The sequence below is a fragment of the Falco punctatus genome (genome assembly GCF_963210335.1).
Source record: "Falco punctatus genome assembly, chromosome: 8".
NCBI classification, from domain to species: Eukaryota; Metazoa; Chordata; class Aves; order Falconiformes; family Falconidae; genus Falco; species Falco punctatus.
The window spans coordinates 32,553,011-32,569,812 of record NC_137588.1 but is presented as its reverse complement, the minus strand read 5'-3'; the positions used below and the strand labels follow the sequence as shown (position 1 = coordinate 32,569,812).

General features: G+C 49.2%; 2 protein-coding genes across 5 annotated transcripts in view; one reads left to right on the top strand and one right to left on the bottom strand.

The window, feature by feature from the left end:
* LOC308068497 (TGF-beta receptor type-2-like) overlaps window positions 1-16,802 on the bottom strand; it is a 310,921-nt gene that overhangs the window by 144,481 nt on the left and 149,638 nt on the right. The window lies entirely within an intron of this gene.
* The window catches only part of SLC12A8 (solute carrier family 12 member 8), a 56,786-nt gene continuing 41,922 nt past the window's right edge, over window positions 1,939-16,802 (top strand). Inside the window, exons 1-4 of one of the 4 annotated variants that reach the window (XM_080399217.1) lie at window positions 1,939-5,924; window positions 10,271-10,491; window positions 11,291-11,437; window positions 14,307-14,498. In XM_080399217.1, the coding sequence (XP_080255343.1) occupies window positions 10,423-10,491; window positions 11,291-11,437; window positions 14,307-14,498 (408 nt within the window). In that variant the 5' untranslated portion in view covers window positions 1,939-5,924; window positions 10,271-10,422. The other 3 variants (XM_080399214.1, XM_080399215.1, XM_080399216.1) reach the window with 3 other exon arrangements.

Sequence of the window (16,802 nt, the reverse complement as noted above, 5' to 3'; positions counted from 1 at the left end):
GTTTTCTTCCCCTTTGGATCTCCTTGCATCCTTTGATTATAGAAAACAAAGTACCTGACCTTAATTTTAATCCTGGTTGTTTTAGAAGATTGCACTGGAATCACTGTAATAGAAACACCTAGTATTAGACCAGCTTTCCTTTTGTGATTTTTGTTTGCACTAAAGGGAATTTATTCAGTGCCAGCAACTCTTCATGTAAATGAGAGTTAGGACTTTGTTTTAATCGCAGTTATAAGAAAGGTGAACTTGATGACTAAAGTTTTCAAGTCTATTAGGTGACAATATGGCATGTGTGCACTACTTCATTTTGTAGCGTGTGCAGTAGTATACAGAGTATTTGTTACATAGATTTTTCTACTGTTGAAGCAAGTACTTAAAAAATGTTGAAGATCGTAGCATTTATGCACTTACAAAACCACAAATGTGCCCTGTAGCATTAATTACTGGTAATTTCATTTTCTTGCCTTTATTCACGTGTTAAAGGCACTGTTTTCCCTGAATCTTCTGGTCGGGTCCCTTCTGATGAAGACTTAATTTTTGTGAAACCCACGGCTCTGCTGATTTTACTTTGTATAAGAATTTGTGCGAGGAAATGTTCAAAGTTGCACGATGCTTTTTAAAGAGAAGAAAACCTAGTGACGTTCTGTGTTAAGGCTGGCGCCACGATCAGAGGAGCAGTGCGGGAAGAGCTGTGTGAGCCTGGGCTGTCAGCGGCATCCCGCTGCGGGTACAGCCCTGGTCCTGGAGCCCTGGGCACGCTCTGCCAGCCACCTCTGGGAAGCGGTGGCCGCAGGAGGGGAGCTTGCTGTCTGCCTTTAGCCTAAACCCCTTCTGAGGGTGTTTAACCCCGCTGAATGAATTTGCATGGTAGCAGAGGAAGGGCACTCCAGGTGTGTTCTGGTCTCTCATCTCACCCCGGGCCAGCAGCCCTAGCAGGGATGACCAGGCATGGCAGTAAAGGATTAAATCAGCGCAGATGTCCTGAGGTTGGCCTTAGGAAGGGTGCCCTGACTCGGTCCCCCTCAGCCCTGTGAGGCCATAGGCGTTGCTGTCTCATCGTGCCTTAACGTACTGCTGAAGTATAGCGTGAACAAAACAATGTGACTTGATATGACTTTGTTTCAGTATTGCTCCAGTCTGCATGTTCTGGTATTTTTTTTTTAAATGGCCTATCAAGAACGTAACGTGGTATGTTAACATCCAGCCAGTATAGTAACTTTAACAGTTTAATGTTTAATAGTTTAAATTGTGGATGCGCTCTGCAATATGCCTGAGTAAGTAGTGTCTGTGTACTCGGCCATCCTGCTTCTCTTTAGCTTTATGTTCATTAGTTATACTGATTTTTATTTAATTATGCAGTGGAAATAAGTCAAAACTGATAGTTTCTGCTTTATTGACTTTCATGATCAAAATTGTCCAATAGCAAAGTGATACTGAAAAGAAGACATTTTGATGTTAAAAAGAATTGCCAGAACCTACGTTTTGTGTCGAGTGAGAAAAGTAGTCCATTAAATTAGCATTCTTTTTTTGCTAGGAGAAGGAAACAGTTTTCTGTTGAAATTATTGGTTATTTGTTTATTTAGAGGGCTGAAAAATAAAAATCTCAAATTAATAATGTTCTTGCACTGCACAAGAGAAACTATATTGTAGCTGCAGGACAGGCAGCAGTTTATGAAAGGAGACAGATTTGGAGGTTGGTTTAGGGAGGTAGTCTGGAAGAGTGTCCAATTTGTTGGTTGTTTTCTGTGTTGCTTGTGCCAAATCAACAGAAGACAGTTTACTATAGACTATTATTTGCTTTTTTGTCTGCTTGAGTTGTCAAGATACAGAGTTTAAAGAGAGCCTTCCACTGGAGCAGGGGGTCAAAGCAGAGCCCATGTGTGCTGTCCTTTCAGAAGCCGGCAGCCCTGCCCTGGTTGCTCAGGTAAGTTGCCTCCTCGGCAGCATCCTTCCCCTTTCACATCAGAGCTGCTCGTCAGGTTCCTGACATCCCTGCTGCAGCGTCTGCTCTAGCTTTTGAATCTCAAAGGCAGTTGAATGCATACATGTACAAGTGGCTGGCAGAAATGAAATACGGTGATTTGGTGTGGGGGGGTGTGTGTTCGTTCTCCACAGTCTAGCCAGCTACATCACTTTCGCCAGAGTCGGCAGCCGTGCACGTCATGCAAAAAGCATGGGATCCAGTTCCTCCTTCCGTTATTTGTACTTAGTTCTGGATGTTTGCTGGGTGTACAAGTAACTACTGTTTTTTCCACGTGGGAGTCCACTGGGGCAGCTCTACCCGTCTTACACAGGAGAGCCGAGGAATGGTCCTACGTGATGGTTGTTCGCTGCTGCCTGCTGGTAACAAAGCCACTTGGCTTTTGTCTGGCTAGCGGTTGCACCTTGCCAGCTTCTCAGCCAGAAATGTGGGTGCCTAGTCCCAAACCAAGCGTTGTGCTGATGTCTTCTGACACAGGTCAGTGCATTGGCAGTACCTGCAGCTGCCTTTGTTCAGAGGCGGTGATGCCTTCTCAGCTGCGCAGCCTGAGGGGTAAGCTGGCCCAGCTATGGAAGTGCAAGCTGTGCCACTGAACACGTTCATTTTAGCTGTTATTTGCATACAATCTTTCTTTATTTTCCTCACAATCAGATGTGATCATTAGTGCCGTTTCAGAGAGGCAGAAATAACAGAGCTTTCGTAACTGCTGTCAGATCAAAAACATTAGCCTGGCCTAAGTGAAACCCAGAGGATTCTATTATTTTATCAGTGTAATTTATTAAAAAAAAAAGTTTCTGTCTTGTGATATGAATAATGACTGTTCAAAATGTATAATTTTTATACTCTAAAAGCTCTTCAGGAGCAGCAGTTCCTTAACTGGTCTGTCTGAGTCACGAAGGTTGATAAAGCAGCGACTACGAGTGCTGGGAATATGCTCAGGGTAATTGCAAGGTAATCTCGACCATGCAGAAATGTGTAAGAACAAAGCAGAGGATGTCATCAGAAGCTCAAAGGATGACTGACTGTTTTCTCTCAATTCCTGTGTTTTCTTCCATTTTTCTTGCCAGTTCCTGAAATGATCTTTGTTATATGGCTAATTATAGACAGATCAGAGCAACCTAAGAAAGTTACAGCTTAGAAGGACGGATAAGCAAGTGCAAGGATACCAGTGTGCCGGCGTGATCTCTTCCTCCAAAACAGGACTTGGGAGGATTTTTCTTAAGATGGCATTTATTAGCTTAAAAGAAAGTATCAAATCAAAGTAAACAGGATGATCAGTCCCCCAGTCAAACACGTAGCTACAGTGGTGGATGTTAGAGCTACTTGGAAATGAGTTTTAAGGACAGCATGAGTCCCCACATCGGGCATGGAAATGGGCTTTGGCAGTGCTGGCTCTCTCAGAGTCGTTCCTGTTCCCTGGAAGTCCGTTTTAGGGAACTGAAGCAAGAATGTTGCTTGTGGTGATGCTCAGGTACTGTACCGGTAACTGCTGTTATGCACTGAACAAAATCAGGTAAAGATGCATTTTAAAAGCAAAGTATTTTGCAGTTTACAACTGAGTGAACTCAAATAGAAAGAGGCTGGTACTTCGTTTGATATAGGAACAGAGTCCTGACGTGGAACAGCCTGTTTTACTGTCTATCTGGGCTTTGTCTGTAGGTCATTAAGTGATGCGATTAGCTAAATTGTGTAGTTTATTCACAGTCCACGCTCTGTGTGTACATGGAAATGGGCTTGTGTGTTGCTGCATTAGGAGAGATGGAAATGTCTGGCAACTGAAGAAGATGGTGATGAGGTATGTGATAATTAACACTCATTCTGCTAAGAATCGTCTTTCCCACATTTCACTGGATGGCTCAGACCTATGGGTTTTCCAAAGTTGTATCTCTTGCTGACTGACCTCTGCGCTGCTACTTCCCTTGTTCCTGGAAGCCATGTTATGCCTTTGTCACCTCTGGATTTCTCCTTTACCTGTTCTATCCCACACAAACTTTTGTCACCTCCTTCACTTAAATCCATCTCCAGACTCCATCCCCAGGAGCAGTTTCCACTGAGTGACGTGGTGCAGGCTATCAGAAATCTTAAATCGCATTTCAGGATGTCCAGTGCCTGGGTCTGCCAGGCTTTGGATGGTCCATCTGACGGTCCCGAGGACCTACCTGACTTGAGGGAAAGGATTCCTGCTGGTCTGTGGAACTCGCAGCATTTGTTTCTAGCCCTGAAAGCACCCAAGAATTGGACTTTGATAAAACAATTTTAACTTTTAGTTGCATTTTCTCCCCCTTTTTTTTCCCCAGTAGAGCCAAGGTACTTGGCAGAAGGAGAGAGATTTTTTAATTAGGACTTCTAAAAACCTTTCTCAAATGGTTTGCAGTGGTTTTCCTCGAAGGTGGTGTAAGCCTTGGAGCGGTGCGGAGGAAGGCTTGTATGGACACGCTGGTGGCTGAGTCAGCCGTGAGTCACGCAGCCATCCCAAGTGTGCGCTGGGGAAATTTGTACCATTCCACATTTGTTACGAGTAATCTAAGTGCCGCTTCTCTTGCATTTGGGTTACATCTTTATTTTCAATATTCTTTAAAGAGAGCAAACTGCTTTGCGCATGACTGGCACTTGGTGATTGCCCTTGGAGGAGTGGCAGTGTATGTCGGTCTGTGGTTCTGTGGGGTGTGGCGAGGACGGAAAAGCAGCGTGCTCCCGAGAAACACAGGCAGCCCCGCTGAAGGAGTGCTGCTGGCTGGATTCTCTTGTGAGAGGGAAAATGTTAAAAATTGCTGTGACTTAAATAGGAGCAGATGGAGACCAACACTGGGCAGTCCTGAAAGTGTGTTTTAACAGCGGTGCTTGGTGATTTTACTGTGTTGGTGTGCCCCTTGAAAATACTTTTTGCTGGATTTCTGCGGTCATTACTTCCAGTGGGAAGGCAGGATCACTTAAAGGAGTGTTTGGTGGCAGAGGGGTAGTGGTGGCAACCACCCCAGGGAACTTGCTGAGCTCTTGCTCAGCCTGCAGAGGTGTCAGTAGGGGCCAGCAGGCCAGGCTCCGGGGCTGCAAGCAGGCCAGGCTCCGGGGCTGCAGGCAGGCCAAGCTCCGGGCTCCAAGCAGGCCAAGCTCTGGGGCTCTGGGCTCAGGCCTTAGCAGCGGGTGACCTTGCACCGGTTCTGCAGCAAAGTCATAGATACTTGTTCCAGATTTTACACTGGCCCTGAAGGTGAGAGAATCTGGCTGAACCTGTTCCCTGGGAGTTGTAATGAGCGTAAAGAGCAGGGAGCCAGAGGACAGCTTCTGAAAGATTCTGGGAATGGGATATGTTTGGGAGATACCTGCTGATCTCCCCAGGCTTCATCCCCTATCTGTCTGCTTGGAGCTTTTGCTTTCCCCTCCGGCCACTCTCCCAAGTGCGGTGTTTGTCTGAGAGTAAAGACTTGCGTACGCTTGGCCTCTGCAGGACACTGGAACATGGCGTGGGCTCGCTCGGGCACGGGTGCCCTGTGCGGATGCTTGTAGCACACTAGGGTGGCCCGGAGGCATGTTGGCTGCCTCGGTGCTGGGGCCGATGGAGGCCGCGCCTGTTGGGGCTCCGCGGGCGGCCGCCCGGCTCTGGATTTGGCCCCGTTTACACCGGGACTGCCCACGGCCCGTGCCCGGCGCCCTGCCGGCGCAGCGTGGCGGTGCTGGCAGACCGGGCAGGTTCTGGTACGCGGGCGCGCGGTGCTGTGCCACCGACCCCTGCCGGGCTGCGGGTCGGCGGACCCCGCCGCCCCCCGCCCCTGTGCCCCGCACACCCCGGCTGCCCGCACCCCTGCCCCAGGGGGGCTGCGGGCGGGGGTGGCAGCGCCGCCCGGGCACACGTGGCAGCCGCCCGGGCCGGCCCAGCACGGGAGGCGGCGCCGCGGGCGGGGGGGCGGCGGCCGGCGGGGAACTGGGGGGGCCCGGGCGGCGCCAGGTGAGTGCGGCCGGGGCGGCGGGGGTGCCCGCGCCCCCCACGACGGGGGGGGTGGGTGCCGAGCCTGGGCGGCGGGGGCGGCCCCGCGCTTTGCTTTTGCTTTGCTTTGCCCGCTGCTCTCTCCGGCTGGGGCGTTGCTGCAGCTCGCTCGGGGGTGGGGGGTGGGGGGGTCGAAAACGGGGAAAAGAAAGGCTAAAAAATATTAGGGGGGTGGCGGGAGCGAAAAAAGAAACAAACAAAAAGGCAACAGGAAAAAAGGTAAATACAAAGGCAAAAAGAAAAGTAAAAAAGGAAAAAAAAACCCACCCAAGGCAATGCAAAGAAAGGAAAGTAAAAAAAAAAAAAAAAAGCAGAAGACAAAAGAAAAGAAAAAAAAAATGAAAAAACCGAAGTAAAAAGATCAGAACAAAGTAAGTCAGTATAAAAGCAAAAAGGTAAAAAGGGAAAAGCAAAAATAAAGCAAACCCCCCCCCCCCAAAAAAAAAAAAGGAAAAGAGGAAAAAAAAAAAGGAAAGCAAAAAAGAAAAGAAAGGCAAAAGACAATGGAAAGGCAAAAAGGCAAAGAAAGAAAAGGAAATCAGAAAAAAAAAAAGAAAAAAGCAGAAAAAAGCAGAAAAAAAGGCAAAAAAAAAAAGTCGCAAAAGAAAAGGCAAAAAAAAAAAAAGGGGGGGGGGGGGAGTGGAGCGGGGAGAAAGGCAAAAGGCAGGGCGAGCCTTGGCGGCAGCGCTTTGCGGGAAGTCGGCGCAGCGCGGCCGGGTGGGCACCGAGGCTGCCCGAGCGCGCCGGGAAGTCACAGCCGGGGGGAGCCCGGGCCTGTCACGCCCGGCTCAGGAGTTACGCTGCGGAGACCCGTAAAACCAGAACGGGTCGGGTGTTTGTGCTGGCTCTGGCAGTAAAAGAATAACCCGGAATAACCAGGCGCTCTGATGCGTGGCATTACCTTCGTTGCACTCGTGGCTGCTTGATTTCCCTTTAATTCCTGCCTTCCTCGGGGTCCCCTAAATTAGCTGTTTTTAAGAACTTGACCTAGAGAGGCGTTGAGGGGATTTATTAAAACTGAAGTGCTGTTGGCTGCTTGGTCCCTTGAGGGAGGGAGGCTTGGAAGTGCCTCCTCTGGCAGGGATGAGGCTTCGGAGGTCGCGGGACCACACGCAGTTGGGCTTGGGAAGGCGTTAACCTTCCCTCTTTAAACCCAGCCAGCTGGTGAGTAGCTCAGAGCAGCAACGCTTAGCTCAGAAATGGCTTTAATGTGACAATTAATAAAACATTATTGCTTTCAAAGGATGCGGAGGGCACGGAAATTTCATCTGTGGGAATCTGGTTTTGCAATTAAATCTAGAAGTGTCGCAGCAGAAGGAGACGAGCCTTTGTAATGTTTCTTTGAGGAGGTTTGCTAATGCTCTTCTGCTCTCTCAAGCCCTAAATGGTATCGAAAGATTAAAGCAACCATTCTTCTTCGATTTATAGACTGGTTAGTGTCTTTGGCAGAAACTTTAGGAAAAGTAGTATCAATTAACTTTCAAGTTAGAGCCTCGCTTATATTAGAGGAAAATGGTGCCTGTTTGGTTTTTTTTTGGCAGCCTGGTGTATATAGCAGAAAAGCTTCTGCTGAGTTGGTGACCCAGGTAGATGATGCTGCCTGAAAACATCTCTGTGCTGTGCAGCGGTTCAGAAACTGTGCCGCACTGGTGGCGTGCTGCGTGGGGCAACAGGAAGGCTCCTGGCCACAGAACTTGCCACTTTTCAGACCCTGAATTGCAAAAATAACACGTACATCGTGTGGATTGGGCTGTGGCGGTGCATGTGGCGGCTGCCCTGGCGTGTTTGTTCAGCTCTCGATGCTGAGCTTTATACCCCCTCCTGTGTTTGCTTCGGTTGCCTCGTAGGGCCGAATGGATCCTCCGTTGAGGAGGGATGTAAACAATTGCAGAATTCAGTTATAAGATACTGGGCGGCTGGAAATGCCACAGAGGAGCAATAGCGGAGAGGCAATTTCCTGCAATGGAGGAGAAAGCTCTTACACCGAGGCGAGCGGGAGTGGGGCTGGGTGGAAAGGACATGGGAGCACAGGGCGGGAGAAGGGGTTTTAATGCTGAGAAGAAAAAAAAAGAAAGAGGAAGAAATTGTGAGATGAGGGGTTTTAAATGTCTGGGAGGGTAATGTTTCCTGCAAGGTGAGCTCCAGGCCTGAAATCTGCGTGCAGAGCCCTTCTTTCTGGATTCTGCAAGTTTCGATTGATAATACGGGTTCATCGAACCGTCCCGTGGTTCCACACCAGGCACGCTGAACCAGCAGCTTCAGGTGCTCCAAAGCTGCTGCAAGGGGTCAGGACCATCTTGTCCTGGGGCTGCCTTGGTGGAGCGGGTGAGGAAAGCGGGGGGCTGCAGGGAGGCAGCCTCCCTGTTCTTCCTACATCCAGCTGAAGCGGCTGTGAAAGTCAGGAGTTCACTGAGTGAAATCTCTGGCAAGGAAAGATTGCATTGGGGAATCTTAGGAGAATATGGCTATTCAATTATAATCTTGTTTCACGTCGTGTATTTTCTTCCTTTTTTTATTACTATGGCTATTTGCATAAAAACATGAGCTTTGCTTCTTTAGTGTTCATCTGCTCCTGCTGCTTTTGCCCGGCTTGAAGCCCCAATCTCCCTGTAACAGCAGCCATTTGTGATATTGTGAAGGGTTATTTGCTTCAAAAAAAGGGGAGGGAGAAGTGGGGAATCAATGAACTCTTATGGCTCTGGTGCTGCTTAACCAGCCACACGGACAGGGCAAAGAACCCCCCCACCTGTGCTGGGCATTGTACCGCAGCTGCAGGAGACCTGCTGCAGCTGAAACACCGTGCTGGAGCAGCGGCAGCATCAGTTATTTATTACTGGGTATTTAAAAGGAGAATAATAAAGGCAGGATGGTGAAAGTGCTGAGCGACCAGCTCTTTCTGCGTCAGGTTCAGCTCTCGACGCAGAAATCCTGAGTGACCCAAAGTGGTTTCTGTATGCTTTCATCCCTGTGTGGTAGGAAAAGCACATTTCTGTTGGTTGTCTTGTCTCTGTGGCTTGCAAGCATGAGGAGTCAGAGATTCCTACACCGCCTGTGATAAATTTGGTTCCTGGTCTCAGGTAAGGTGTCCAACCATTGGTACAAGCCTTGTGTGATCACAGTTGGTTCTTGTGAGCATGTGAGCTCGACTGGCCAGGAACTGTCAGCCCCGGGAGAGCCAACAGTCCAGGCAAACCTCCCTCTCCACATCCATGGAGCATGTCTTGCTCCCCTCTGGCTACAGCCCTCTGTCTTACCCAGGCATGGTATAGCTGTGCTGAGGCATGGCCAGAAAGGCTCTGTTGGCGGTTGGTGTGGGAGACTCAGGGTAAATGGCTGATGGCCATCACAAGACCATTTGGGGGAAGTTAAGACTTGGAGCCAGCTGGAAGGAGGTGTATAAAAGCAGCCCTCCACAATTAGAGGAGAACTTTGTATAAAAACTCCCCCAATAAGTAGAGGAACCAGCTATTTTGAGACAGGGAAATGCTTGTGCTAGCTTTCCCCTTCTGTGAAGTTGTGCTAAGTTATCCCTGAAATAAAGCCTGATGCTGCTTTCCTGGTACACACGTGGTGTTGAATTAAGCCTGACCCACTGCCAGAGTCTGCCTGTGGCAGGGACGAGCCCCAAGTCGGGGTGCTGCAGACAAGGTGACTGTACCCCCAGGGGTGGGTATGACCATGAAGAAGGTCCTGGGCATCGGTGCAGGGGATGTGGCTGAGAGCATCGGGAATGCAGACTGTGGGTCTGTGGTGTGGACACATTCAGCTGTTCCAGTTCCACCTCTGTGCCATACTGGGAGAGGGGCAGAGTGGGGTAATGAGGTCGCTTGTCAGGGGAGAGTTTACACTGGCAGGACTCTAGTCTGCAAAAGGTACAGCTGAAGGGGATGTGATCAAGGCTGTGGAGTGATTTGTGGTGCTGGGAAGTAAATAGTCCGTGTGCCCTATGTCACCGGAACATGGGGGCATGCAATGACATTACCAGGCACTGGATTTAGGACCAATGGAAGGCAATACATTTCTCAGACAGCACGCCGGGGAGCTAGTGCTGCAGGGTACTAAGGATGCCAGGGGTGTGGAGGGGTTCAGAAAAGGCCACCAAGGGCCACCAAGGGCTGATGATAGAGCCTGTGCATGGGCAGGCCCTGGGAGGGTGCTGGGGCAGCGCTGCGCTCTGCTTGCTGTGCTGTCACTCCATGGTTCTGCATCTGCTACGAGCCACTACCGGCTCGGTCTGGGCGACAGCCTTGTGCTTCTGCAGGCTAAGAAAGCAACAGTTGTGTCTTCTGTCTTTTCTGCTTTCACAGTAAAGTGCAGTAAAACCATGAATCTTACGCAGCGGAGGATCCAGCACTGCAGGAATGTGACCAAGAAGAACAGCTGACGTGCTCCACTCGGCCTCGCCTGCTGTAGTGTTAAGCTGTGCATTGGGCAGGCGGAGGCAACGCGGAGGGGTGTGATGTCCAGCATGAACAGTGCCAGAAATGATGGCTACGTCCAAGAGCTATTCCATGAGGAAGCACAGCAGGTTTGTCAGAGAGCCATTTCCTTTCAAAGCCCAAGTTTCCATCTCTGAGGTCTCTGCACCTCCTCCTGGTCCGTCTCTGTGGCAGTTAAACAGGGCTGAGGGGACAAAACTGCCCTCCTTTTTGCTACCTAAACCTGAGGTGTATTATTTAGAAAGGAAGAGAGGGAACTTGGTTTCCAGAGGGTGGGAGGGAGCAATAGAAGGGAGTTGCAATAGAAAACTGCACTTGCCCTGAAGTTTCAGGTCTCCGTTCCAGCAGCTCTGAAATTCACTGGTGCCCCGAGTAACAGGGTCCCATGTCTCCTCTAGAAATGTAGTGTCCTGATCAGAGACCACTGTGTGTGATGGGAAGACCATCTTAACCTCCTCTGTCAGTCCCAGTTGGCCTGGCCTGGTTTTTCATCTCATCTAAGAGACTTCTCCAGTGCATTGTGAACCCTGTATGTCTTGGTGGGGTGCTTGGCAGGGACAGAGGGAGAAGCATGACGTATAGCTGCAAGCTCCATAAAGGACCCCTTGAATTGTGTTTTTGCTTCATGGAACATCATCAGCAGGGGGAATTCACTGTTGCTGCTTATCCTACAAGAATACCAATGGGGTATTACAGGGAACCCTCTCTTCCAGGGCCCAGGGATCCCAGCAGCTCTTCTGCCCCTTCATTTTAGAGACAACTTGCAACAAGATGGTGTCTTAGCAGCTGCTGGTGGCCATCCCACTGCTGGTGGCTGGCTGTTGCACCACTTCTGCAGCCTGCCTATAAAACATGAGAGGTAAAACGGAAAGCTTTGCTTTTCTCTAGGTATCTCAAACACAGACCAAGCCCTGGTGGAAGATCCAGCTGTTTGTGTGGGAGCCGGTGCTTTTTGGAACATGGGATGGTGTCTTCACCTCCTGCATGATCAACATTTTTGGAGTGGTTCTTTTCCTGAGGACAGGATGGCTCGTGGTGAGTGTGTGCTGACTTGGTTGAATGTCTAAACAGGCATTTTCCTCTTTACCTTGTATCTCTATCACCACCCAAGTGTTTTGGATTCTGTGCTGTTCATTGTAGCCATTGCTTCTGTCCTCTGGTATTTTGCAGCATTTCAAAAAGTTCCACTAAAACATAAGGCTGAAGTGGTCTTTTTAAGTCGATTCCTATTTCAGTTTTAGAAAAGAAAAAGAAGACGACAACAACCAACCTTGCCAATGAACAGGGACACCCTTGTGTTGTATCATTGAGACAAAATAACCACTTTTCAGGTGAAGCGTATTGCTGTAGTTACAGCTACTTTGCCATCTTCCCAACACCACAGAAACAGGTCTCCTCCAAACATGTTGGTGTTGGGGTCTCTGATGCCTTGCATGGAGAATCCTCAGTCAGCTGAAATTGTCATTGCTGTCAGAGGGACTTCCACTTGTGGATCCAGAATAGTGTCTCACTGAGGGTCAGAGCCTGGAAGAGCGCCTCTGCTCCCCTCCTGATGCAGAACATTGTATTGTCCCTTGAAAATTTCCCCTTAGAAGAAGGAAAGCTCCCCCAGGGCTGGGTGGGATCTGAGCTTCAGGCAGAGTTCGTGTCACAGGCACGATGGACACCTTCCAAAAGGAGCAGGAAGACGCTTGCGCTTTGCGTTGAAAACTGCTTTGCTGGAGGCTTTGAGGGGAGCTGCAGTTGTCATGGTGGAGAAGTCATGATGATTTTCCTGGCTCCCTTTGCCTCCTGATCTTGTTTCCTCCACGTCTCCTTTGAAAGCAAGTGACTGCTGGAGCAAAGGCAAATATCAATAAAGCCAGTAAATAAAAGAAAAACTGAAACAGCTGGAAGCTAGCATAAAAGGGAAGGGTGGAGAAGTCGGGGTTGGCAGGGAGCTCTCCTGGCAGAGGACAGTCAGATGTCGAGCCATTTGCAGAGTCAGGCTTTTGCTATAAATTTCCAGAGCCAGGGCTGGTAAAGCTTTGCAGTTCCAGGGGACCCTAATCTTGCCGAAATGTTCAACAACTATTGTAATGCTTTGCTAACCCCTTCCAGCACGCATGCATAAATAAGCATCAGTGTTTAATGGGGGCTTTTTCTTCTCACTTTCTCTGCTTGCTATTGTTGCTGTGGGTCCAGCCTTCCTCCTTGGTCTTCGTGTTAACCCTTTCTTCTGTGGGAACCATTGAACTGCCCATTAGCTAGCTGCTGCCGTAGCCTGGTGCCACCAGCAGATTCTGGAAAAGCCCAGGGCTATGTGTGTGTTTTCGTATGTGTGCTCTTTTTTTCTTTTCTTTTTTTTAACTGAAGCGTGTCAGATTTATTAACCCTTTTAACCTGAGGGTAAGCTGTTGAAGAAAAAGCACAATTGTCCTTTTAAAAAGGAGTATCAGGTTGTGGTGGGCTGTGGTGCTGACCCAGCCAGCGCTGTTTTTATAGCAAACCTTGGCTCTGTTCCCCATGGACCAGATAACGCCCCTGTCAAAGGCAGCGGGATGCTGAACCAAAATAGGATTTTATGATAATAGCAACATCCTGGATATGTTTCTGTTTTTTCATAAAAAAGAGAAAAGAAAAAAAAAAATGATCTGGGACTTCAACCAACCCCAGAGCTGAGAAGCAGCCTTTTAATGCTGGTGATAAACAAACCCTGTCAAGGCTAGCATGACCTCAGAAATGAGCATGGCTGGAGCGAGGTTGGGAAGGAGGGATGTGGACATGGCCTGTAATATGAGTCAAGGCAGGGGAAGGGAAGCCAGACCTTAACGAAGCGCTGGACGCTGGGGATTTCTGATCCTACAGTTGGAATCGCTGAGTGCCAGGCTGAGCAATTTGTCAGCAGGGGAAGGTGGGCTGGAGCACGAGGGGAAACTTTTGTCCCTGGAAAATAAATTACAGCCATGCATGAGAGGGCTGGAAGGTCCCTAGCTCAGAAGAGGTGCTTAAATGCTTTTGGAGCTACCAACACCTTCTCTTTCTGAAAATCAGACCTCAATGGCAAACTGAACCCCCAGACCCAGGGATTACGCTGGCCCTTAAAGCTGCCAGCAGGGACCTGCAGCTGCGTTTGTTCAGAGGCTTTTGCTCATCACCCCACAGTGAGAGGGTGGTGGGTGCAGCAGCTCCTCCCAGGGCCCTCCCTCCACTCTAAGCAGGAAGGGGTTTTGTTTTTTTCAGGGTTGCTGAATCCTCTGCACAAAACTCCCCAAGTACAGGGAGAGCAAAAGGCACCTGCTGCTCGGCGTTACCTCTGCAGATAAGGGCCAGTGGGTGCTGGTTTATGAGTGATATTTATCTTACACCCTGTGCTGCCTTTGAGTTTTTGTTCTTTGGTATTTCGTTGTTTGGGAGGATCAGTGCTTTTAAAGGTAAATGTTCTGAAAAATTAAAATGTGAGATCGGTGCTGTTAAGAAATCAACTGTTGTAGATCCCAGAGGTTCAGTTTTGAAATTACTTTTTGTTATGAAAGTGTTGGGTTTTTTTTAAGCATGTAATTCTAAAACATGCAAATAGGTGGCGATCCCCGGCCCATGGCAGCTGAATCATTGTTTGACGTTTTTCTTTTTGAACTAGAGAAAGAAGTCAGTGATTCATGCAGGAGCCCGGTGACGGAGCTCAACCTGCTCATGCAAAGGTCTGTCCAGCCCCAGGACAAGGTAGGGGTGCTAATAGGAACTGTAAATTTGGCAGTCAGTTACATTAATTAGATAAGTAGGGGTAGGTGTGTGTTTTTCTTTTAATCTGTAGTGACTCCAGATTTATAGATCATTAGTGACTAGAAGCGCATAGGTCCTTTTTCCGTCTCAACAGAATTGGTGTGAGCTGATCTTTTTTCTTATTTTTTTTTTTTCATTCCAGGGAAACACTGGCATTGTAATGGGCATGTTTCTGGTATCCTTTGTCATCCTGGTTGCCCTGGTGACAGTCTTGTCTGGAATTGGAGTGTGTGAGAAGTGCAGCATTGGAAGTGGAGGAGTCTACTCCATGATTTCTACTGTCCTTGGAGGTCAAGTAGGGGGGACCATTGGCCTCCTTTATATTTTTGGCCAGGTAATTAAAAAAAAAAAAAGTTATTGAAAGAAAACTTAAAAACTTTGCAATGCAGGAAATAATCCTGTGCTTTCCTGCTGCAGGAAGTAAATCTGAGTAATGCTCCACTATGCTGGACACTGGGAGCATTCAGCCCTGCTCTGCTCCCCGAGAGCAAGCCCATGCGTGGCGATATGCCGCCCAGCACGGGTCAGGGCAGTGGAGGAGCTGGATGTCTGAACAAGTGAACCATGCAGGACATGCCCTCCCATCCCAAATTACCCACATTGCCAGGACATGCCCTTGCTGGCGAGAGACTGCAATTAAACCAAAGCGGGAGAGGCCAGGGTGGCCACCTAAAGCATGGCGAGCAGCTGTGAGGTGGCAGGTTGGCCTTGGCATGCTCCCCGTGCCCTTAGGGACCGGGCAAGCCTTGGCTGCTTCTCTGCGGGAGCCAGGAGAAGGGGAGCTGGTGTGGGAGGAGAGCTGGGCAGTGTAAGGGCCGCAGCCGATTGACTTGCTGAGATCCAGAAGTCACAGTTCTGGGTTTTCTGAAAGGCCCCAAGGACCTGTCATGGTGGTGGAGCACCGACGTACACAAGCAGTAAACATAAAGAATGGAAAGTAATCTCTTAAACCTGCAGTAACTTAACTCCCTCCCCCCATAAAGATGTTATGAACAGTAAAAATGTGGTGAGCAGAGAAACATTTTTATTGAGGTTTGTTTTTAACTGACTGGCTTACAGCAATCTTTGAAAACCCTTAACAACCCCCAAACCAAAAATAATCCCCTCTTCTTCTTTCACTCCAGATTAAAAGCAAGTGTCCATAAAATACAAACTGAACACAGTTACAAGCCAAGATATGGAAATGGGCCACACATGAGAATCCTTCCTGTCATATTTTCCACTCTTGCTCTCCGAGCGGACCCCGTCTGGGAAAGCAATCAGGTTGCAGCCTGTCCTGAGGGTTGTAAAAGCCAGGCTGCGGCAGCCCCGGCCCCTGCCCAGGCATCCCGTGCGCACGGGGGGCCGCGGGGTGGGAGCTGGCAGCTCACTTAGGAATGCTTTGCCTGCTCCCAAAAGCCAATGCCTTTCCCTTCTCTTTGGCTCTGCTTTTTGCCCAACGTGCTTTGCACCAGCTGCAGGCGGCTCCTCCACTCCGAGGCGCTGACAGAGCACTGTAACCTCCATTGCGAGGTGAGTCTGGCCAGAAATGGGGTTATTCCCCGTTTCCTGGTCCGACTGGGGCAAGTGGGGAATGACTGGCCTCGTGTTGCTGGTGCCCTGGGAGGTGAGAGGTGGCTCAGTGCCCTGGGGCTGCTGCAGAGATGGGCTCCTGCTGCGTCAGCCAAGGTGAGATGAGACCCAGCTGGGCTTTGCTGTCCTCCTGGGATGCTCCAGAGAAGAGACTTAATCAGATTACCCTAAATGATGCAGCATGCTTCTACTAGGTCCTCCAGGGACCAATGTGTGTTTGGTCACCGCAGCTCTAATCATGAAGCTGGGGTTTGCTGCTTTTCTCTGCAGTCTCCTTTCCTGGAGTAGTTTGCAGTCAGACCTGTCTGTGCAAGCAGAGGTTTTCCAGGGTCCAGCCCGAAAATCCCCAAAGCAAAGATCGTGGCAGCGCTTGTCTGGGTGTTGAAAATCAATTATGTTCTTTGCCCAGTCCCTCGTAAGGGACTGGTTTCTGCAAATTTCAGCCTAGAACTCAGTTCTGATTTCAAGACAGCTGGCTCATGAGAAACCAGCCCCCATCACCATGCCACTGGGGCCCTGGCTGTGGCTGTGCGTGGGGCAGCGGGGTGTTGGGGGCACCCAGCTCCTCCATCCTGCTGGTGATGCTCATGGCTCATCAGAGGCATGGCTTCCAGGAAGCTTGCTTAGCTCTGCTCCCTTCAGAGTGTCCTTGAACATTGCCATCCTTGGTGTGAAAGGAAAGAAAACTGACTTAGTTAAGAAAATGTAATTGCTTCAAAAACTGACGTTGGTCAAGTACAGGGGGTTGGGGTTAGGTGATACTGCTTTCTGTCCACAGAGCTTTTCTTCATGTGAAAGGCAAGAACTGTGCCTGGTTTAAATGTGTTTATTAGCATTAGATTCTGTTTGAGGTTTTGTTGGCTTCAAATCTCAAGTGCCATTTTTGTGGGTGCCCCAAGCAGAGCTGTGCAGGCATGGGGTGTTGTGCTTTACTAGCTCAGGAGGGACCTGTTTTCCAGAGAGCACCCATGTAGGATGTGTGTTTTCCACTCAGTGTTGCTGTAGGCCATGCTAAACACAAGTAAATAAGAATATCTCCACTTATTTGGGGCTACCTTAAAGAGTC